The sequence below is a fragment of the Camelina sativa genome, chromosome 11, assembly GCF_030686135.1.
Source record: "Camelina sativa cultivar CO46 ecotype springtype chromosome 11, ASM3068613v1".
NCBI lineage: Eukaryota > Viridiplantae > Streptophyta > Magnoliopsida > Brassicales > Brassicaceae > Camelina > Camelina sativa.
In genome coordinates, this window is record NC_141890.1 from 31452851 (window position 1) to 31476002 (window position 23152).

Sequence of the window (23152 nt, forward strand, 5' to 3'; positions counted from 1 at the left end):
AGGGAACTTAAGGGTTTCTCCAAAACTACTAAACCACACAAAACAGGAGAACGAATCAAACCGAAAATCTTAAAACAACATGGTGTCAAGCGACACCTCTTTGGTGTCGGTCGACACCCATCCCCAAAATGCACATTTTGGTTCGCGGATGTTACAAGAGTATAAATAGATTTATCAAATTTATGTTGACAAAAAAAATGTTTATCCAATCTATTATTAATTAATTTTTCTTAAATTTACCAATCTAGTTTTAAAAAAGTCATTAATTAAACTTTCTTATCCATATAAATAAATTAAAAAAGCGAAAGTTTATTTAGACAGACAATATTATAATTTATTTATCTTTTTTATATAATTATTACTAGACTTTTTAAAATGCTATTTTTATTAATACCTATACATACACACAACATAAAGATATACAGTTTTTGCCAACTGGCACATGCATGCAACATAATAATTATGAAACGGCTAAATTTTTTTTTTTCCAAACTATCATTAATTTCCCTATATATACAATGACCTGGAAGAGTTTTATAAATCACAAAATCTAGCTATATCTCTATCTTCACTCGAATTGTGTCTTACCCCAAAAAAAAACTTCACTCGAATTCCCTTCTCATTCCAGTCTCTTATCATGGATCTAAACTTTGCACAAAACAAAATCACGGATCTAAACAGAACCCCCACTCCCTTGTCAGTCTTGAACTCATCAAGGCATATATATCCCTCTCCGGTCACATAGACTGCCGTAGCGGCACCAGTCACCGTAGAGGATGGCTCCACCAGCACGAGGGGGAGGAGAGGTATAATTTACGGGCGCGATGCACAAGGGAAGTTCCTCAGTAAAGATGGGATACAAAACAAGAGGTCGCCTTCTGATCAAAGAAGAAGAAGAAGAAAGAAGAGGTCGTCGTCGTTGACGAACAGTAGTGCAGGTATATGAGTTTCGTTATTGACGAGGGGACAACAAAATTAATCTGCTATATGTCGATCTTGTGTGCTAGGAAATATAAACATAACGATTAGAGAAATTAATGAATCTAGGGTTACGTTGTTCAGTCAAATGGAAATTTCTTGGAAAAAATCCCTTGTACTCTTTCTTGTGTTAGATCTTCGGGTTTTAATTTGGATGTTTTTTTTTGGGATTGTAGGTGATGACATGTCTATGACTTTGGGAGGAGGGGACTTCTGGCCGCATATCTTCACAGTTAACACAGGAGATGTAAGTATATAGCTTATGCATACCTGTTTATTTATTTCATTTCTTGTTGTTGAAAATATATTGTTTTATGTTTCTTAACTGTCGATTTAGATTTAGATTAATTTTTTATACTATATATCCTTCGATCAAAGTTAAAAACATTTCTCTTTAATCCTCCACAAGATAGTTAGTATACATATACTAGATAAGGACCCACCCGATGTGCGGCTTTTAAAATATTAAAATTTGTTGTATGTTATTTATAAATTTTTTCCCCTATAATACACTGATATATATCAATTTACAATTTTTTGATATATGTTACCATTAGAAGTAGATTTTTTTAATACCTAAGTATACTGTATGTTAAAAATATATTTTTTACCACCACCTAGAAAAATATCTATATAAACAAATTAAGCTAACTATTATGTCTATTTATTTTCACTTTTGCATAGTTTATTTAATCACTAAAATTGTTGGTTCAAGAAACTTCTCGAATTAAAAATATATTACATAGTATACTAATCAATGATGTATCATCACAATAGTGTATGACCAACCATGGAGAGAACCTCGGCTCTGCCCTCCTCCCTTATGGAGAGAATCTTGTGTCCAACCTCCTCCACCATGAAGAGAATCTTGGCTCCACCTTCCTCACTTGTGGAGATAACCTTGCATTCGTTCAACCTCCTCCACCACTGAGAGAACCTTCGCTCATCCTTCCTCATGTGTGGAGAGAACATATTCACGTCTTTTAGCTATCTCAAAGTGGCATGCTCCGACAACTAATGAAACTAAAAGCCTTTTTTCAACGTCACAAAATATTTTGATAGTAATTTATGTTAAATTTTCCAATATATTCGTGGAAGTGTCTTTGACACATCATGATTTAGCCATTGTCTCCGAGCTCCTATGGATATATCAAAAACGGTTTATGTTTTTCTAATCTATCTGTCTATGTTTGTTGTAAGCTTGTGTTTAATTAACTTATTTTATCCTTACTCTTTATCTCCCTTTAGGATTGAATGAATTGCAACATTTATGTTTGCATAAAGGTCTATGACCAACCAATAAGGTTGAGAAATTAGAAGAAAATTAATTTGACATAATTAGAGAAATAATAGAAAATTATAATCACAGTAATATATGAATCTCAAATCAAAGATAAAAATATAAATTAAATAAAATAATCTAAAAATACTAAAATAAAATTTAAAATACAGTATTAGAAAGAGTATATGCAGTATATTAATCTTACATTTTTTTTGGGTCAACATATTAATCTTACCTATTCCAAACTGAAAAAAGGATAAAGTATGAGAATTTTTTGGTTTAAAAAAATAAGCAAAATTTACCTTCCCATTAAAGAAATTGTACCAATAGAACAAAGTTTAAATCAATGTTTTTGAATAAATTATTTTGTTAGATGAAAAATATGAGAAGATTTATGTTTATATAGAAGTGAGTATTTACATTTTTTTAGATTTAGTAATTAATTGTACATTTTTCTTAATCTCTTTTCTATTTTTTTTGTTGAATTAATAACTTGAAATTAAAAATAAGTAAATAATGTTATAATTTTGAATTTTTTGAAATATATAATCTCCTTATAATTATTTTTCAAAAAACTGTTAAAAAAAATTATAATTATCATTTTACATTATTAATATTTTTTAAACAATTTTTTGTTTTTTTGTCATAATCTCAAATCCCTCCTATTAAATATTAACTTTTACACATCTCAAAATCCTGTTAATTGGTAATTTTCAAAACCAATCTTTATATCATAAGAATATTGTTTAAACAATTTTTTTGTTTTTTGTCATAATCTCAAATCCTTCCTATTAAATATTAACTTTTACACATGTACAAATTTCAAATTAATAACTTGACACGTGTCAAAATCCTGTTTATAACTAACTTTCAAACGCATCTTTATATAATAAGAATATTGTTTAAACAATTTTTTTTGTCATAATCTCAAATCCCTCCTATTAAATATTAACTTTTACACATGTCAAAATCTCATATTAATAACTTGACATATGTCAAAATACTGTTAATAACTAACTTTCAAAACCCAATTTTATATAATAAGATATATATAATCTCAATAAGATACATATAATCTCTTTATAATTATTTACAAAAAAACTTTAAATTTTTGTAATTTTTTTGATAATTATCTATTTACATTATTATTGTTTAAAACAAAATATTTTATTTTTGTTATAATCTCAAATTCCTACTATTAAATAATAACTTTTATACATGTCAAAATCCCATATTGATTTAAACTTGACACATATCAAAATTTTGTTAATGGCTAATTTTCAAAACCCAACTTTATATAATAAAATAATATGTGTAAGGAAGGCTCTTTAAAAACACACAATAGATATAGTTTTTAATCCACGTAAACATGTATTATAACAAAAACTCTTTAACAAAAAAATTTAGCCCAGTTTAACTCGAGTTTTTGATGGAGCTATGGTTTTAAATTCTTTTTTACTTAGAAGGTAAGCAAATTTATTTAAGTTAGTAAATTATATGAGCTAACTTTAATGAATCATCAATATATTTGTGAGTAAAGTTTGTTTACATAGATATCGGATCTTTTAAAATAGTTTTACAACATACGATAACAGTAATATTCTTCATTCATTTGTAGTTTTTGGTTATTTTGACGTGTACGTAACATTGTTATCTATCTCTACTTAGTTACACATACTGTTCAATCGTAAGTAGCGGGTGATGAGGATATCATATATGTGTCAAGTACTAACAGCTTTGTTTATTTGCTTCAAGAGCTATTTGGTCTTTGACTCTTAGTATCTATCGTATATGTGTTGAAATGAGATGTTTTGTAAATATTTATGGTTTATGGTTTTTATACAGGATATAATCGAAAGAATTATGTCTTTCACGGCAAATGGTTCTCGTGGAATAAGTGTGCTAGCGGCAAATGGTTTGGTAGCTAACATCAAGATTCAAACGCTCCTTAGCTCCCGTGAAGTCGTGACTTTTAAGGTATAATATGATGAACTCGGTCTTGCAGTCCAATCTTGGAATCTTATAACTCAATGGTTCATGTTGGAAGGATGCTTTGGAAAAATTGGTCTTAGATATAGATTAATTATATTAATGATGAGTTATCTTAACTTGCATGTTGGTGTTTCAAAATGTATACTACGCATTTGGATACGTTATAATAACATTTTGGTGTAGGATGTGTATGCGATAGTATCTCTTAAAAGTTCAATGACAATATTGGAGAGCAGAGAAGTGAGGACTAAGACGGGAGAGTGGCGGATTACGATTGGTGGAGCAGATGGAGCCCTCTTTGGTTGTGTTTTAGTCGGTAGTCTCACGGCAGCAAGTCCAGTCCAAGTAAGAAACAAACATCATTTTCTTTTTTTGCGGCTCAATGGTTGAAACTATCTTAATTATTGTGATTCATTATTACAGGTTGTGGTTGGCAGTTTCTGGCCATTGGTCACAAATCCGCCTGAGAGGAGAATCGCTGAGAGCCATCCGCTGGCTGTTGCACCCGTTATTCCACAATCATTGGCTTCCTCCTTAAGACAAGTCCAACAACAAGATATGATAGGCGGCCGAAATGATAAGTTCAAAGCTGTGATGGTTGTTTAAACTGTCCCGCACACACTGGATTTCTCTGCCAGGGGACAAGTCCGACAACCAAACATGATAAGCGGCTCTTCTCACTCTCAGAACAGGAGCGACGGGTCTCAAGCTGAGAATTTTTCAGCCAGGATACGAAATTCAATGGCTCTCTCAATCATGATGATACAAGTCCAACAACAAGACATGAGAGGCCCTTACATCTCTCATATGAAAGACGATGAGTCCCAAGCTGTGAGTATTGCACCTAGAATACCAAGTGAGCTGGCTTCCTCATCAACAGGACAAGTTGCACAGCCAGGAACGCGGGAAGCTCCATTTCGAGTCTAGGGTGGCACATCGAGAAGTAGGCTCATCAGAAACTTTTAATTTTGAACTAATTAAGACTTTAAAGTTAATAAGTCTATCTTATTATATAAGCCTTAGTTTTGAAAGTTAGTAATTGTAACACCCGTGAACCAAAACTGTGCGTTTGGGTAAGGGTGTCGATCGACACCGAGGGGGTGTCGATCGACACCGAGGGGGTGTCGGTTGATACCAATATTCTCTGGTTCGACCAGTTCGATTTAATTATCGATTTGGACCGGTTTGGTTTAGGGAAAACCATTGAACCGAGATTTTAAAGGGGGAATATGACCTAGGTCGTATTTTGTTTTGTCTCACGCCGTTTTTGAGAGAAACAAAAGGGGGAAAAGTTTGTTCTTGAGTTTTTGGTGAGTTTTGTAAGATTTCAAGGCTTTGTGGGTGAGATCTTGCTGTGGGAGTGAGGATTCAAGACTAGGAACGTGTGGGAAGCTTTCTGGGAGTGTGGATTCGTTCTTTGTGGTTCAGAAACTTCCTGCAAAGAGGTGAGTGCATGTCCATGGCTAATCTAAGCCTTTGATTTCATTGTTCTTGCTTGTTTAGTGTTTTTTGGTGTGTTTTTCTTGCTTGGATTGGTTGCTACAGGTTCCTATGGACATATTTGGCTTGTGTTATGAGTATTGGGTGATTTGGAGGAGTTTGAGAGCGAGATTCGACTCTCGGCTTCGAGCGAATTGCGATTGCAGAGGGAGTGTCGATCAACACCACTTGGTGTCGGTCGACACCAGAAAATTGGGCATCGATCTACACTGTGGGGTAGTGTCGGTCGACACCAAGGCCAGTGTCGGTCAACACTTGGCAGGTGTCGGTCGACATCTCCCTTCCAGCGAGACATGTTTGATTTCCTGGTTTGTATGTCTTGTTTGTTGATTGTTTGGAACATTGATATCATTGTTGCTTGTGTGTATAGCCCAGTAGATGGGAGGATTGCCTCACTGAGTGTTTATCAAATACTCATGCATCTCAATATGTGTTTGTGGTGCAGGTAAAGGCAAAGTGTGATCGTTAAATCAAGGCGATGAAGAGGAGGATGTTCTAGGGACTCGATTGTATGTTGTCTGGCATTGCTAGGTTGCTAGAGTTGGGTCTTTAGAAACATTGTTAGGTTGCCGGTTTCATGTTTCCTGATGTTTGATTATTGGATTGTTGTTATGGTTAATATTGGTTATTTATTTATTGGATATTATTGGATATTGGTATTTTGTTATTCCGCTGTTGGTTGTGATTGTGGATAGGTGGCTAGTGGATATGGGACCACTAGCTGTAGATTATTATTATTTATTATTATATTTATTATTTAAAAAAAAACGGGTCAGGTCGTTTCAGTTTGGTATCAGAGCCCTTACGGTTCTAGGTTTGGGTTCACTAGGCTTTGTGCTGTAGATGTTTGGGATTGCATGTCTTGATTGATTATGTGAGTTAGTCAATTGTGTGTGGCATGAAGTCCTAGAACATCTTTTTCGAGCCTTCAATGAGATTCCACGGTGAGTTTATGTTTTTTGGTTTTGTGTTATGTTAGGATTGCTTGTTAGCCTCTGTTCTTGGAAGTGCAGTGGTTAAAGGTGTTTGAGTTGTTGGTCGTGGACATGGGCGTTGTCGTGGTCGTGGTCGGACGGGTTTCCGAGGTCAGCGAGTGTGTGGTCCAGAGTTCCAAGAGGAGGTACACCGTAGGATCGCAAGCGTATCAAGAGTGACCAGAGCGGGTTAGCCGGTGAGCGTGCCGGGGGTGCTGGGAACCCAAGTGTGGGGTTGCAGAAGGTGGAGCCCAGGGTCGAGATAATCGCTTGGCGGATCTGTTGGCGTGCTGCGGGAGCGGTTACGAAGAGGGGTACCAGTGCAGGCTCCAGTGTACCGTATGTGGCGGGTGCACCCGAGGGCTGCGGATGTTGAGGACTATCCATCTTTTGTTAGGAGGATGGAGCAGCTGTAGATGACCGGTACAAGATTCTTCTCGAGAGGTATCGAGCCTAGAGGGGCAGATAGGTGGTCATATGCAGTTAGATTGGATACTTCTCTGTTTAGTGGGTAATCCAGGTTGACATGAGAAGTTGAGTGGGCAGGTGTAACATTGCAATGTTATACTCGGACCACAGGTGGTACTTTTGGTCGGGAGATGTTTATAGTCGTTAAGGATTGTTGCTCCTGAGGGGATGGTGATTCTCCTGAATACCGATAGCTCGATGGGCTGGGGGCTCCGAGACTAGCAGAGGGGATGATGTTCCCCTGAGGGGATGAGTAGTTCCCCTGATACCGATATCTTGAGGATTGTGGTCCAAGATTGAGACGGTATAACTCAAAGACACTGGTCTGAGAGTGAGATCGGTATGGCTCGAAGGTTGCGACCTAAGGGTGGAGGAGTTGGGAGCAAGCAATGCCTAGGACGTGAGTATAAACATAACGATTGAATGTAGACCTCGAGGGATTGACGGTGGTTTAATCTTGGGTTTTGGATGTGTGACCAATGGGTCAGGGTTTTATGACCAGAGCGGTTATGAATGTTTGGCTGATGCGCCAGTATTGTGAGGCCGGTGGTGCTGGAGTCCCAAGAAGGGGAGTTACATCAGGTTTGAACCGAGAATGACATGTTTGCGAGATACATAAGTTCACGAGAAGCCTTCATGGCAGGATAAACTAATCGTTGCGACGATGCCGGATGAAGTTCATTGGAGATGGACAGGGTTGCTAGATTCAGGGTTTTGGTAAGCTTGCTGGGGAAAATAAGTCAAGTGGTTTGAGTTGGCGGCCTGCAAAGCATTTGATACGGCGAATCGGAATATGCGAACGTATGGTACTTGTTTGTTTTATTACGCTCGTATTGATGATTTGATGTGGAGAATTGCTAAGCGGAAAGCTAATTTTGGATTAAGTTACCTTGTGAAAATTTTCCCTAAGAGACAAGTTACTAGAGGTTCTTGCATGGACAAGAGATGTTGATATTCGGGTGGTGGTGAGTTGATGTCAGCATACTTGATTATTAGTCTAGTAGAGCTGAGAAAGTAAATAGAGGATTCATTCGTCTTATCACTTCACCGTGGGGAGCGTCGGTGTTGTCCGTCATGTTGAAGGACGAGGTATGGGTTTATGAGTTTGTGGCGATACCTTTCAGGTTGACTAACGTGCCAGCAGCGTTTATGAGATTGATGAACAGCGTGTTTCAAGAGTTTCTGGACGTGTCTGTCATCATTTTCATCGACGACATCCTGGTTTATTCTAAGAGTCCTGAGGAGCATGCAATGCATTTGAGGGCAGTTCTGGAGAAGCTGCGGGAGCAGAAGTTGTTTGCTAAGTTGAGCAAGTGCAGTTTTTGGCAGCGTGAAAGGAGCTTTCTTGGTCATATTGTGTCTGTAGACGGGGTTTCTGTAGATCCGGAGAAGATTCAGGCTATCAGAGATTGGCCTAGACCGCAGAATGCCACAAAGATCAGGAGTTTTCTTGGATTGGCAGGATACTACAGAAGATTCGTGCAGGGGTTTGCGAGTAGAGCTCATCCTATGACTAAGTTGACAAGGAGGGATGTTCCTTTTTTTTGGTCAGAGGAGTGTGAGGAAGGCTTTGCAAGCCTGAAGGAGATGTTGACTACTGCGCCAGTGTTGGCTTTGCTTGAGCAGGGAGAACCCTATGTGGTTTATACAGATGCATCTAGAGTTGGTTTGGGGTGTGTTCTGATGCAGCATGGGAAGATGATTGCCTACGCTTCGCGGCAGTTGTGGAAGCATGAAGGTAACTATCCTACTCATGACTTGGAGATGGGTGCTGTAGTTTTTGCCCTGAAGATTTGGAGATCTTATCTTTATGGTGCAAAGGTACAGGTGTTTTCCGATCATAAGAGTCTGAAGTATATATTCAATCAGCCTGAGCTGAATTTGAGGCAGAGGCGGTGGATGGAGCTTGTGGCAGACTATGATTTGGAGATAACCTATCATCCTGGTAAGGCTAACTTGGTTGCAGATGCTCTGAGTCGGAAGAGGGTAGCTTCAGCTCAGGAGATGTAGATGGAGTCTCTGGTAGGAGAGATCGGTGCGTTGAATTTGTGTGCTGTGTCTCAGGAACCGTTGGGTTTGGAGGCGGTTGTTCGAGCAGATCTTTAGATCAGAGTGCGGTTGGCTCAGGAGGGAGATTTGGGGCTGGTGAATGCCTCAAAGGATGTTGATTCAGAGCCAGCTAGTGAAGGCTGAGTATCAGGTTCCAGGAGGACTACTGAAGAGTCTTCCCATTCTGGAGTGGAAGTGGGATATGATTACTATGGACTTCGTGGTAGGGTTGCCAGTGTCCAGGACGTTTGATGCTATTTGGGTCATTATGGACCGGTTGACTAAGTCGCCATATTTTCTGGCCATTAAGAAGACTGATGGAGCAGCGGTCTTGGCTAGGAAGTATGTGAAGGAGATAGTCAAATTGCATGGGGTGCTAGCGAGCATTGTGTCTGATAGGGATTCTAAGTTCACATCGGTGTTCTGGAAGGCATTTCAGGCAAAGATGGGCACTAAGGTGCATATGAATACAACTTATCATCTCCAGACAGATGGACAGTCAGAGCGGACGATCTAGACGCTGGTGGATATGGTGAGGATGTGTGTGTTAGATTGGGGTAGCCATTGGGCAGATCACTTGGACTTGGTAGAGTTTTCTTACAACAACAGTTATCAGGCGTGTATTAAGATGACTCCTTATGAGGCTTTGTATAGGAGGTCATGCCGTACACCGTTATGTTGGACTCAGTTGGGGGAGAGGAGCATGTTCGGGGCAGAGTTTGTTCAGGAGACCTCAGAGAAGATTCGGGTTCTCAAGCTGAACATGAAGGAAGCTCAGGATCGACAGAGGAGTTATGCCGATAGGAGGAGGAGTGATCTTGAGTTTCAGGTTGGAGATAGAGTGTACCTCAAGATGGCGATGTTGCGGGGTCCGAACAGGTCATTGACTGAGACTAAGTTGAGTCCGAGGTATATGGGTCTATTCAAAGTGATTGAGCGAGTTGGACCAGTGGCATATAGACTGGAGTTACCTAAGGTTATGCGAGCATTCCATAAGGTTTTCCATGTGTCTATGTTGCGGAAGTGTCTCCGTGAGGATGAAAAGTTGTTGGCTAAGATTCCTGAAGATCTTCAGCCTAACATGACTTTGGAGGCGAGACCAGTGATGGTTCTCGAGAGGAGGATTAAGGAACTTCGGAAGAAGAAGATTCCTTTGATGAGAGTCCTTTGGGACTATGATGGTGTTGAGGGAAAGTTTCCTGAAATAGAAGTTTCTAAAAGAGGAAAGATTCCAAAAATGGAAAGTTCTAAAAATGGAATGTTTTATGGGATTTAGAATTTTCCATTTTTTAGTGGTTGTGAGCCTTCAAGGGGCTAGTGTGGCCTTCTTGGCGGACTTTTGAGTCATTATGCATGTGTGTGGCGGTTTTTTGAGACATTGTGTGGCCTTTGTGGCGGGCTGTTTAGCTGTGTGTGGCCCTTGTGGCGGGCTATTTAGCCAATTGTGTGGCCTTTGTGGCGGGCTGTTTAGCTAATTGTGTGGCCTTTGTGGCGGGCTGGTTAGCCAAATGTGTGGCCTTTGTGGCGGGCTGTTTAGCCAAATGTGTGGCCTTTGTGGTGGGCTGTTTAGCCAGAGTGCCTGTTTAGGCGGTCCTTTCGGACATATGGTCTTTGTGACGGTCCTTCGGGACAGATGGTCTTAGTGACGATTATTCGGGACAGATGGTCTTTGTGATGGTCCTTCGGAACAGAAGGTCTTTGTGACGGTCCTTCGGAACAGATGGTCTTTGTGACGGTCCTTCGGGACTGATGGTCTTTGTGACGGTCCTTCGGGACAGAAGGTCTTTGTGACGGTCCTTCGGGATAGATGGTCTTTGTGACGGTTCTTTGGGACAGATGGTCTTTGTGACGGTCCTGTTTAGGACATTTGTTTGGTCTTTGTGGCGGTCCTGTTTAGGACATTTGTTTGTTCTTTGTGACAGTCCTCTTTAGGACATTTGTTTGGCCTTGGTGGCGGTCCTGTTTAGGACATTTGTTTGGCCCTTGTGGAAGTGAGATGATCCATGTGAGGTCATGAGGTATTCTAGTGAGGGGATATGTGGTTGGTAGGGCATTGAGATGTCTTACGGACCCATGGGAAGGAAACCTGGATAGGGATAGGACTTAGACGTGTTAAGAATTGTTTGCTCGCGACTCTTGGGGGACTTAGGTTCTCCTAGTACTGTCATATTCTGAGACCTTGTGGCTTGGGAGTATGGTTGGTATATCGACTTCGGATGACGATCCGGGGGCGCATTGTAGGGTGGCAACCCGAGAGACGAGTATTGGACTTCCTTATATATTATGCCATGCAGGCTTCAACCTGATGAGGAGCCAATATTATGGCATGCAGATTTCGGCCTGATGAGGAGCCAATAAAAACTCAAGGTTTAGGCCTCTGAGTAAAAGAAAGTCCAAAAGTCGAGAGCAAATAATGCATGGAGCGTGAGTCTATCGCCTAGAGGTGACCTTTCGTAGATCGGTCGGAGGAGTGCGGGCCGTGGAGACGGTTGCATGAGAGTCCTTGGCTGATGGTTGTTCGAGATTCGAGGACGAATCTATATTGGTGGGGGAGAATTGTAACACCCGTGAACCAAAACTGTGCGTTTGGGTAAGGGTGTCGATCGACACCAAGGGGGTATCGGTCGACACCAATATTCTCTGGTTCGACCAGTTCGATTTAATTATCGATTTGGATCGGTTTGGTTTAGGGAAAACCATTGAACCAGGATTTTAAAGGGGGAAAACGACCTAGGTCGTGTTTTGTTTTGTCTCACGCCGTTTTTGAGAGAAACAAAAGGGGGAAAAGTTTGTTCTTGAGTTTTTGGTGAGTTTTGTGAGATTTCAAGGCTTTGTGGGTGAGATCTTGCTGCGGGAGTGAGGATTCAAGGCTAGGAACGTGTGGGAAGCTTTCTGGGAGTGTGGATTCGTTCTTTGTGGTTCAGAAACTTCCTGCAAAGAGGTGAGTGCATGACCATGGCTAATCTAAGCCTTTGATTTCATTGTTCTTGCTTGTTTGTTTTTGTTTTGTGTGTTTTTCTTGCTAGGATTGGTTGCTACAGGTTCCTATGGACGTCTTTGGCTTGGGTTATGAGTATCGGGAGATTTGGAGGAGTTTGGGAGCGAGATTCGACTCTCGGCTTCGAGCGGATCACGATTGCAAAGGGAGTGTCGATCGATACCAGAAAATTGGGCATCGATCGACACTGTGGGGTAGTGTCGGTCGACACCAAGGCCAGTGTCGGTCAACACTTGGCAGGTGTCGGTCGACATCTCCCTTCCAGCGAGACATGTTTGATTTCCTGGTTTGTATGTCTTGTTTGTTGATTGTTTGGAACATTGATATCATTGTTGCTTGTGTGTATAGCCCAATAGATGGGTGGATTGCCTCACTGAGTGTTTATTAAATACTTATGCATCTCAATATGTGTTTGTGGTGCAGGTAAAGGCAAAGTGTGATCGTGGAATCAACGCGATGATGATGAGGATGTTCTAGGGACTCGATTGTATCTTGCCTCGCGTTGCTAGGTTGCTAGAGTTGGGTCTTTAGAAACATTGTTAGGTTGTCGGTTTCATGTTTTCTGATGTTTGATTATTGGATTGTTGTTATGGTTAATATTGGTTATTTATTTATTGGATATTATTGGATATTGGTATTTTGTTATTCCGCTGTTGGTTATGATTGTGGTTATGTGACTAGTGGGTATGAGACCACTAGCTGGAGAATATTATTTATTATTATTATATTTATTATTTAAAAAAAAACGGGTTAGGTCGTTTCAGTTATTCATATAGTCGCAACATGTGTCAAGTATATCGATTATATTTTGACATGCGTGAAAAGAAAATTTATTTAATAATTTCTAGGAATATTAAAAAAATCATCAAAATAAAAAGATTATAATTAATATTTTAAAAAAGTATATAAAACCAAAATTAATCTATAATGTCACTAATTGTAATACGAAAGTTATATATTAAATTACTAATTTCAATAGGAAAATATGTGCAATTAATAAAGAAAATATGTGCAATTAGTAAGGAAAATATTTGCAATTTAATTGCAATTATTATTTATTATAATCATACAGTAAAAATAAATTTATAGAAAAGTGATTAAGTAAAGTATAAAAAGGTTTAATGTGTTTAAACTAGAGATGCTGAAAAAAAAGTGTTAAAATTATTTTAATGTAATTTCCTTAAGTTTATCAATCGGTGAATGATTTAATAACATATTCAATATTATGTTATCATATAAACATTGGTTTTCAAAGTTAGTAACTCATATGATCGCGACACGTGTCAATTTTAACAATTAAAGTTTTTGTCATGTGTTATACAAAAACTTTGTTTTACATATTTGTAAATTATAAGAAATTAAAAATTTAAAAAATTTAAGAAATATAAGAGATAGTTAATATATGTATATATATATATATAAATAATACTAATTCTAATTTTAAATTACTAATTCTATAAGAAAATGAACTAAGAAAATTATACAATTAATTACTATAATACCATAATTAAATAAATTGTACTGTCAATTATTAATCCTAAAATAAGAAGGATTGTAGATAATCACCTTTACATAAACAAATAATTTCTCTCATAATAACGTCTTTGAATTTTTGATTAATTTATGATAATGTTAGTATAATTTTATTTAAAACTAGTTGGACAAGTAGTAAAATTATTACGTATGAGATTACAAAATATGAAACAAATATATTTAAGTATTGTTACTTTTTCAAATATGAGATAAAATTAGTTTTCATTTATTTCTTTGAGAATTATGTTTTATTAATTTTTACTTTAAAAAAAATGTTAAGTAATATATAAATTTGATATAATGCACATTTTTTTGATATGAAAATTATAAATGTTACTCATTGGGATTGAGTGCATAGAATTAAAATCTAATTTTATTATCATGTAATATACAAAGAAATTGTATTACAAGATGGAGTGTGGGTTTAAAAAATAAAATAAAATAAAATAAAATTAACATTTAGAATACAACTTAAAATTTCACATATTTTACTTATATCCGCGTTAATCGCGGGCCTAATCTAATATATATATATATATATATGAAGAGTAATGATATAATAACTTATATTTTATAAATACATTACATACATATAACTTTTCTTTTGGTTTTGCTAATTTTAATTGATTGTCTACATATATATATATATATATGTATACTGGTTGGTATAATATTAGAATGTAATTGTGGCTCAATGGTAGAGAGCTTGTCTCAAACTTTTTTGTCTTATTCTTCTAATGAAAATGACGTACGGAGATTATGACGGAAATTAACTCCGTCATCGTTGTTTAACTGAAAATTTAACGAAAGTTAGTTATTTAAAAAAACATTTTGGCCACAATTTGAAAGTTGGAGATTTTTTTTGACATTTTTCCCCTTTTTAAAGATATCCTTTCATGTTGTTCATTTTCAAAAATACCCATTTTCTATGTATAAAACAACTAAATTCTGAGCCCTAAACTCCAACTACTTAATCTTAACCCCTCAAAACTATATCCTAAATATAAAATAGAGAACCCAAACCTAAAAAAAATTCTAGAAATTAATTTAACTTATTGAAATTGTGTAAAAAAGGGTTAAAATGAAAATGTTCAAAAAATAATATGTTTGAAAAGGGGTATCCCAAAAGGAGTATTTCTAACGAATTCTCTAATATAATATATTTGTCAATGATCTAAAAATAAATGTGAAATTTTTTTTTTTTTTTCTGAAAACTAAACAGGAATATATATATATATATATATATATATATAATTGATCTAAAATAAATGTTAAGCGTTTCTTCTTTTGTTCATGTATTACTATTTTTTTTTGTCAAATGTTCATATATCTATATATATATTTTCGGAGACATTTAGCAAATAAATCTTGGAGTTGGAACCTATTTACAAGCATACCATTACTATTAAATATTTTTGATTTTAATTTATAAATATGATTTGATTAGATTACTTTCTCTTACGAAGGCCCAAGCCCACTACATGGTTAAATTTTTGGCTACGAGTTTTTCACATTAAATAGAGAGATATTAGTTTACTTTCGACAATGATCACAGCCGAGATTTGTGATGTAACTTCTTGATTCCCAAATATTTCCCTCCAATAATTTATCTTCAAAATCAATTAAAGGAAACAAAATTAAATCACAAAATATTTCATATCCCATAAATATTTCGCAAAAAACAAATCATAATTATTATCTCCTTAATAACTCGCTTGATCGAATATTATTAGGAGGTGTTAGGTCGACCTAATTGTCAGCCTATAAATATTTAAAACCTAAAACCTGATTATGCATAAGTAATCACAGCTATACAACACTCACAATAAACCTTAAACACTATTTCTTTTAATTTCAAATGGCTGCTACTTTTGCTTTCTTGAAAGATGTTCAATCCTACAAAACCGCATAGAGGGTCCAAGTGAAAGTCATCTATGCATAGTGTCAATATAATCAAAACACTGGTAAAACGCTGGAGTTGGTTTTGTTAGATTCAGTGATAAGAATAATTTCAAACAAACTAGCAGAAATGAAACAAAACGAGATATTAGACTTTTTGAAATTGACTCTTTTTGTGGTGTGGTGAATGAATGATGTATGGAATGATGATGCATGGAATGAATAGAATTCAGGGTGTTTCAATTCCCCTTATGCAGTTGCAGTATAAGAGGTGTCAATCCTATCTGAGTGATTGTGAACAATTAAGATGTGCATATGAGTCTAAGTCAAGCCAATTGTAAAGATTGTTTGTCACTAACAATCCTATAATGAGATATGAAATGCAGAAAGTAAAACCAACTAGAACAAGATACTAAATGCAAACAGAACAGACAAATTAAAGCTATAATGAAACTAGAACAGAAGTAGACACTATGCTGATGAACTAATGCAAGACAAGTAATGAACAGAAAACTAAGTGAATGCAATGGAAATGAAACAGGAATGAAACAAGACAATCACAAATCATAAACACAAGTTCTGGGGATGAACTCGAGCAGCACTCGACCGAGTGTAGGTCGAGTACAGGGTCGAGCTAGCCTAAACGTGAAAACAGAGCAACACAAGAAAAACAGAGCAATGCAAAAACTAATCAAACAACAAGCAAGCAATGATATATAGACTAATATATTAATAAACAAAGAAGGCCTTGAGGAGGGATTCATGGGCTGAGCTAGTCATTGTGGTTATCTAACTTGGTCAACAAATCTCAAGCAAACTTTGAGCTGATGTCTAGACATACTATTCTAAGACATGTTTAATCCACTCTCATGGCAAGAAACAATCAAACCTATGCATTTCTAGACTTGTTCTCACAAAGTAAAGAATCTACACAAGCAGGCATTAAGCAATACATCTCAAACCAAACAAGACTTCTAATCTCTTAGCAAGCCTAATGGTAAGCTCTAGATCTAGCCTTATCTATGCTCCTTAAACATTGGTGTGATGCTAAGATGCTTGAAATCAAACCCTACCTTCTCAGATATAGGATCAGCATTAAGATCATCTAGCCTAGAAGAGATCTACAACAATCAAGCTTGACCAAATCAAATAAACCACAAGATCAACCCAGCCTAACCCATCCTCAAGGTCCTAAACAAACTACTCACAAGAACACATGGTGAAATAAGTCAAAAACCCAGAAAATAATGAAACTTGCATCATTAGAAAGATGAAATAGAGATCTACAATATTGATAAAAAAATAAAACTCGAAATCTTAATATTTTGAAAGTTATGAAACAAACAAAATACAAGAATCTAGTCTTTCTTTCTTAAACAAGTACAAAATCTAAAATAAAAGAAAGTGCAAAAGGAATAAATCTAAAAAAGGTAAAAACTAGGTTTTAGACTCTCTAAAAAGCTGGACTCTCTGGTGGCTGCAGGTACAAGGGCCTTATATAGGAGGTGAGGTGGAAGCCCTAAAAATACAAAAAGTCAAAGTAGTCAACGGCTCGATCAACTCGACCAGTGCTCGGTCGAGTGGCTGGTCGAGCTGGCTTCTCTCGTGCATTCTCCACTCGGTCGAGTCCTTCTCAGCACACGGTCGAGTGGTGGTCGAGTGTGCGGTCGAGTTGGACTCCGGACCTTGATTCTACAGCCTTAACTCTCTTGTTTTCTCCTCAGGATTGCTTCACTTCTCCTCAGCATTGCTTCCATGCTCCTTAAGCTCCAAAATCACCTGTTTATGCATGAAAAGATGCAAATGCAATGCAACTATACTCTAATGCATGATTAGTCCTAAAGCTACACAATAATGGCTAAAATGGATAACAAAAGATGCAAAAGTTGTGAATAAACTAAGGGAAAACAAGGTAAAATATATGAACATCAACACCCCCAAACTTAGTCTTTGCTTGCCCTCAAGCAAATAATCAAGACAAAAGAAGGTAGGTGAGGTTTGAAAGTGGGATCTCAGCTCCTAAAGCTTGCAAATAAACTATCTAGAATCAATGTCCAAGTTACTAGTACTATGATGCAAGTTGAATGAGCTATACTTAAAGACTTTAGACAAGCATATCACAACCTTTACTGATTTGAGCCTTAGATGTCCACATGCATTCAAATCAACTATTTCCTTTAACATTCATTAATCAAGAACATGAATCAATTATGTGCAATGCTTAAACTCATTTGGCTTGGCAGTAAAAGGTTTGGAGACAATGATGGTCTCTTTTTAGAGTAGGGCTTATCAATATCAAGGTTCTCTCATAAAAAATGGATTGAGCTTTAGAAGAATGCTAAAGGTAAGAACACTTAGACACATACAAGAACAAAACCTTGTCTACCCAAAGGCACCCAAAGTGTTTATCCTATCAATCTAAACCCAATTGATCCTAGTGCTACCCTTTAACTTCTTTTCTTCTTTTTCACCCTTTTCTCTTTTGGTTTTAAAGTCTTAGGAGAGGTTTCTTATTTGATCTTTCTAGTGGAATGGGGGATTCTTACTTATTTGCTATGGTTCTCTTTTCTTCTTATTCTTAAGACATATAAGCATTTTGCTAGACTTCTCTTTTCTTTCTTTCTTTTCTTTAACTAGAACCATCTTTAAACAACCTTATTCTTCCCATTCTTTCACTAGACTTTAAATTTTCTTAAACACATTCCCCTCCTAAAGACACTAACCTTTTCTTTCTCTTTTTCCTCTTTTCTTTTCATAATAGCCAAGTTCCAAACCCAACAAGTGAACCACCTAGTCCTATCTAGTTTGAAAAATGCAAACTAGAACTACACAAGGCTTTACTCTTGTCAGTTCAAACCTAACACTTTCTACCAAGCTCAATCCCAAAAATAGGCCTCACACACACAAGAATAAACATGGCTTGAAAGAAGGTTTGGTTTAGGGGTAGGGGAACTGATTCTAATGATTCAATCAGCTACTTGGATCAACAGGAGTGGTAAAAAGGAAGAAGATGATCCAAATATGTATATGGTATCCATGAGTTTAAAACAATGCACACATTGATAATTGAAAGTCAATATTAGCTTCTTATAAATAGGAAATGGTTTCAAATCTCAACATGCTTCAATTTAGACCAAATGCAATGTAGGAATTCAAGGCTTGGTTCAATCTTATGCTTCTAACCACTCAACCAGCATCAAAGTACTATTAACTTGGGCATTGATCCTAGTCTAGTGAATAAACAAGCTAACAAGGGAATACTCATCATAGATCCCTAATGCAAATACTATACAATCCTACATGAAACATGCTAAACAAGATCCTAATGTGCAGTGCAAACTACATGAACACTCTTTTTTTATAAAGATTTTTGTAAAAAATTTCAAATTTTTAGGGTTTTTCTATGCCTTAGATGATATGCAAATACTAACATGATGATGCTAAAAATTTGAAATAAGAATCACAAAACACAATGTCAAATGCTATCTCAAACCCTCCCCCAAACTTAAATCACACAGTCCCTGTGTGAAAGAAATTTGATTGAGGATTCAAGATTAAAAACAAATCATAAAACACAAAACACAATGTGAAATGCAATGCTATCTACAAGTGAAGGTGATAGTGGTACCTTAGGGATTGTGGAAATAGTTGTCCACATCCATCTGCATGTTGTCATAGGAGTAGTTGGGGTCTTGTTGATGGCTTGGAGGTGGAGATTGGGGCAGCTCAACGACAGCGATCGACCGTGACTCGGTCGAGTGCATGTCCGAGTGGGGGGGTCGAGCTGGCTGCCGAGTCTTCTTTTCCTCTTCTATCTGGCCTCCCTTGCTTCCCTGATCATGAAAATACCAAAACACAAATCAAAATACCAAAAATCTTAAACAATATGTACATGGATACCTTAGGGACTTCCTCCCTAGTGAGCTTGTTTAAAGTCACTAAGCTTGACTTTGGTGTCCTTTTTAGGCTTTGTTTAGATACCAAGGAGGTGATGAAATCCCCCCTGGTTCTACTTGGTAACCTTGGTGTTCCTTCTTGATCACTACTTCCTTAACACTTGAACTTTGTTTCTTCTTAAGCTTGAGTCTTAGTCTTGCCTTCTTCAAAGACCTCTTGTTCAGCTTAAGTGGGAGTTCCTTCACCAAATTAGTCAGTTCTTGAAGAGAATTCTTAAGCCTCTCCACTGATTCTTCTTGAAAGGATAGCTTAGCACTTGAAGGTGTTTCTTTACTTGAGACCTCATGATCGTCATTTCTTTTGATAGTGTAAGGTGGATCATTGATGGAATGCAGATTAGTAGGGTTGTTAATGTCAAATTTCATAGTGAAGTCTTCAGTCAGGTGGAGCTTGATAGTTCCCATCTTCACATCAATTACAGCCCCAGCTGTGGCTAAGAATGGCCTTCCCAAGATAAGAGGGTCTTCAGGCTCATGTTCCATGCTCATGATTGCAAAATCAGTTGGGATCCTTGCTTCTCCTATCTTGACTGGGAAGCTCTCGATCACTCCAACCACATCCCTCTTGGACCCATCTGCTAGAGTGATATAGAATTTGCTTGCCTTGAAATCTTCATAACCAAACTTCTCAGCCATTGAGTATGGCATCAAACTCACTGAAGCCCCTAAATCACAAAGGCACTTGTTGAAATGCATGTAGCTGATGGAGCAGGGTAGTTTGAATGAGCTTGTATCCTTAAGCTTTGTTGGGATAACAGCTTTCCCAATCTTTTTCAAATCCCTCATGTCTTGATCATGAGCCTTCTTCTTTGACATCTCAAGCAAAAAATCTTGATAGAGAGGATATGGAGCATACTGTTCCAAGGCAGGTCCTCTCTCTTCTTCTTGGTAAGCAATGATGACCTCTTGTATGGCCATCACTTCCTTCTTCTCAATCAAAGCTTCTTCCTTCAAAGCTTTCTCTTCCGCTTGTTGTAAAGCCATCTTTTCCTTTTGCTCAATGATCTCCCTCAGTTCCCTTATCTTTTGTGCCGTGAAACGTCCTGGGAATGGTAGAGGTGGCTTGTAAGCAGGAGGAATGTACTTAGCAGGCTTGACAGCTTCTGTGTCTTCAACTCGATCGACCACTCGATCAGGTACTCGGCCGTGTGTATGGTCGAGCACCTGGTCGAGTTGTTCTTCTGCTTCAGTCTGCTCAGTAAAACCTTCACTCTGGGCTTCAAGTAGTGACGAATCCTCCCCACCTTGAACCGCACTGTCTTCAGTGACATTTTCCTCATGGAGATGGATGGCGTTAACAGTGAACTCCCTTTGGTTTTGACTAGCTTGTTCAGGAAATTGGTGGGGCTTAGGAGTTGAAGTAGAAGCAATGGAGCTCTCCATGGACTGGAATGTAGAGGTCAGACTGTCAAGCTTGTTACTCAGGTAATTAGAATAAGAATTCAACTTCTGGGTCAGCTCTTCAAACTGCCTTGCTTCCTCAATCTGCTTATTGGCTTGCCCAAGCAACAGCTGTTGCAGCATAGCTCTTAAGTCAGGTTCTTGGGCTTGGTAGGTCTGAAACGCTGGAGGGTGACACCATTGAGTCTGGAAACCTTGTTGATGGTGCATGGGTGCATAATGGAACTGACTGCTTTGAAACATGGTTACAGACTCGAACGGATATTCGGTCGAGCACCGGCACGAGTTGAAGGTCGAGTAGACTGAGATGTGAAGTCTATTTGAATCCGGCTTCTGACTCGATCAAGTACTCGATCACGCACTCGGTCGAGTGGTGGTCGAGTTGGTGGTCGAGCTGGTACCTGAAACTCAATCACAGACAAGCAGTAGAAGAAACGAGATCAGTAGTGAACAAGTGGATAAACGAACTTAATCTTAGACTTCTTTTATCCTAATTGTCACAAAACAAACTCAAATGGGTAACGACGCCAAATTGAAACTGACTCTTTTTGTGGTATGGTGAATGAATGATGTATGGAATGATGATGTATGGAATGAATAGAAGTCAGGGTGTTTCAATTCTCCTTATGCAGTTGCAGTATAAGAGGTGTCAATCCTATCTGAGTGATTGTGAACAATTAAGATGTGCATATGAGTCTAAGTCAAGCCAACTGTAAAGATTGTTTGTCACTAACAATCCTAAAATGAGATATGAAATGCAGAAAGTAAAAACAACTAGAACAAGATACTAAATGCAAACAGAATAGACAAATTAAAGCTATAATGAAACTAGAACAGAAGTAGACACTATGCTGATGAACTAATGCAAGACAAGTAATGAACAGAAAACTAAGTGAATGCAATGGAAATGAAACAGGAATGAAACAAGACAATCACAAATCATAAACACAAGTTCTGGGGATGAACTCGAGCAGCACTCGACCGAGTGTAGGTCGAGTACAGGGTCGAGCTAGCCTAAACGTGAAAACAGAGCAACACAAGAAAAACAGAGCAATGCAAAAACTAATCAAACAACAAGCAAGCAATGATATTTAGACTAGGATATTAATAAACAAAGAAGGCCTTGAGGAGGGATTCATGGGCTGAGCTAATCATTGTGGTTATCTAACTTGGTCAACAAATCTCAAGCAAACTTTGAGCTGATCTCTAGACATACTATTCTAAGACATGTTTAATCCACTCTCATGGCAAGAAACAATCAAATCTATTCATTTCTAGACTTGTTCTCACAAAGTAAAGAATCTACACAAGCAGGCATTAAGCAATACATCTCAAACCAAACAAGACCTCTAATCTCTTAGCAAGCCTAATGGTAAGCTCTAGATCTAGCCTTATCTATGCTCCTTAAACATTGGTGTGATGCTAAGATGCTTGAAATCAAACCATACCTTCTCAGATATAGGATCAGCATTAAGATCATCTAGCCTAGAAGAGATCTACAACAATCAAGCTTGACCAAATCAAATAAACCACAAGATCAACCCAGCCTAACCCATCCTCAAGGTCCTAAACAAACTACTCACAAGAACACATGGTGAAATAAGTCAAAAACCCAGAAAATAATGAAACTTGCATCATTAGAAAGATGAAATAGAGATCTACAATATTGATGAAGAAATAAAACTCGAAATCTTAATTTTTTGAAAGTTATGAAACAAACAAAATACAAGAATCTAGTCTTTCTTTCTTAAACAAGTACAAAATCTAAAATAGAAGAAAGTGCAAAAGGAATAAATCTAAAAAAGGTAAAAACTAGATTTTAGACTCTCTAAAAAGCTGGACTCTCTGGTGGCTGCAGGTACAAGGGCCTTATATAGGAGGTGAGGTGGAATCCCTAAAAATACAAAAAGTCAAAGTAGTCAACGGCTCGATCAACTCGACCAGTGCTCGGTCGAGTGGCTGGTCGAGCTGGCTTCTCTCGTGCATTCTCCACTCGGTCGAGTCCTTCTCAGCACACGGTCGAGTGGTGGTCGAGTGTGCGGTCGAGTTGGACTCCGGACCTTGATTCTACAGCCTTAACTCTCTTGTTTTCTCCTCAGGATTGCTTCACTTCTCCTCAGCA

General features: G+C 37.6%; 1 protein-coding gene across 4 annotated transcripts; it reads left to right on the top strand.

Annotated features, from left to right (window-relative positions):
• The first annotated feature begins 538 nt into the window (after positions 1-538).
• Positions 539-12886, top strand: LOC104724582 (AT-hook motif nuclear-localized protein 10-like). Of its 4 annotated transcripts, none has more exons than XM_010443095.3 (6): positions 539-938; positions 1155-1225; positions 4106-4237; positions 4436-4597; positions 4676-5195; positions 12665-12886. In XM_010443095.3, exons 2-5 carry the CDS (start codon positions 1163-1165, stop codon positions 4856-4858), a joined length of 540 nt encoding a protein of 179 aa, XP_010441397.1. In that variant the 5' UTR covers positions 539-938; positions 1155-1162; the 3' UTR covers positions 4859-5195; positions 12665-12886. The 4 variants fall into 4 exon arrangements, 3 of the variants coding, with proteins under 3 accessions (XP_010441397.1, XP_087329885.1, XP_087329884.1); XM_087473759.1 differs by lacking the exon at positions 12665-12886 and adding an exon at positions 6198-6404 and having other exon boundaries at positions 543-938; XM_087473758.1 differs by having other exon boundaries at positions 544-938; positions 4676-5697.
• Positions 12887-23152: the final 10266 nt, after the last annotated feature.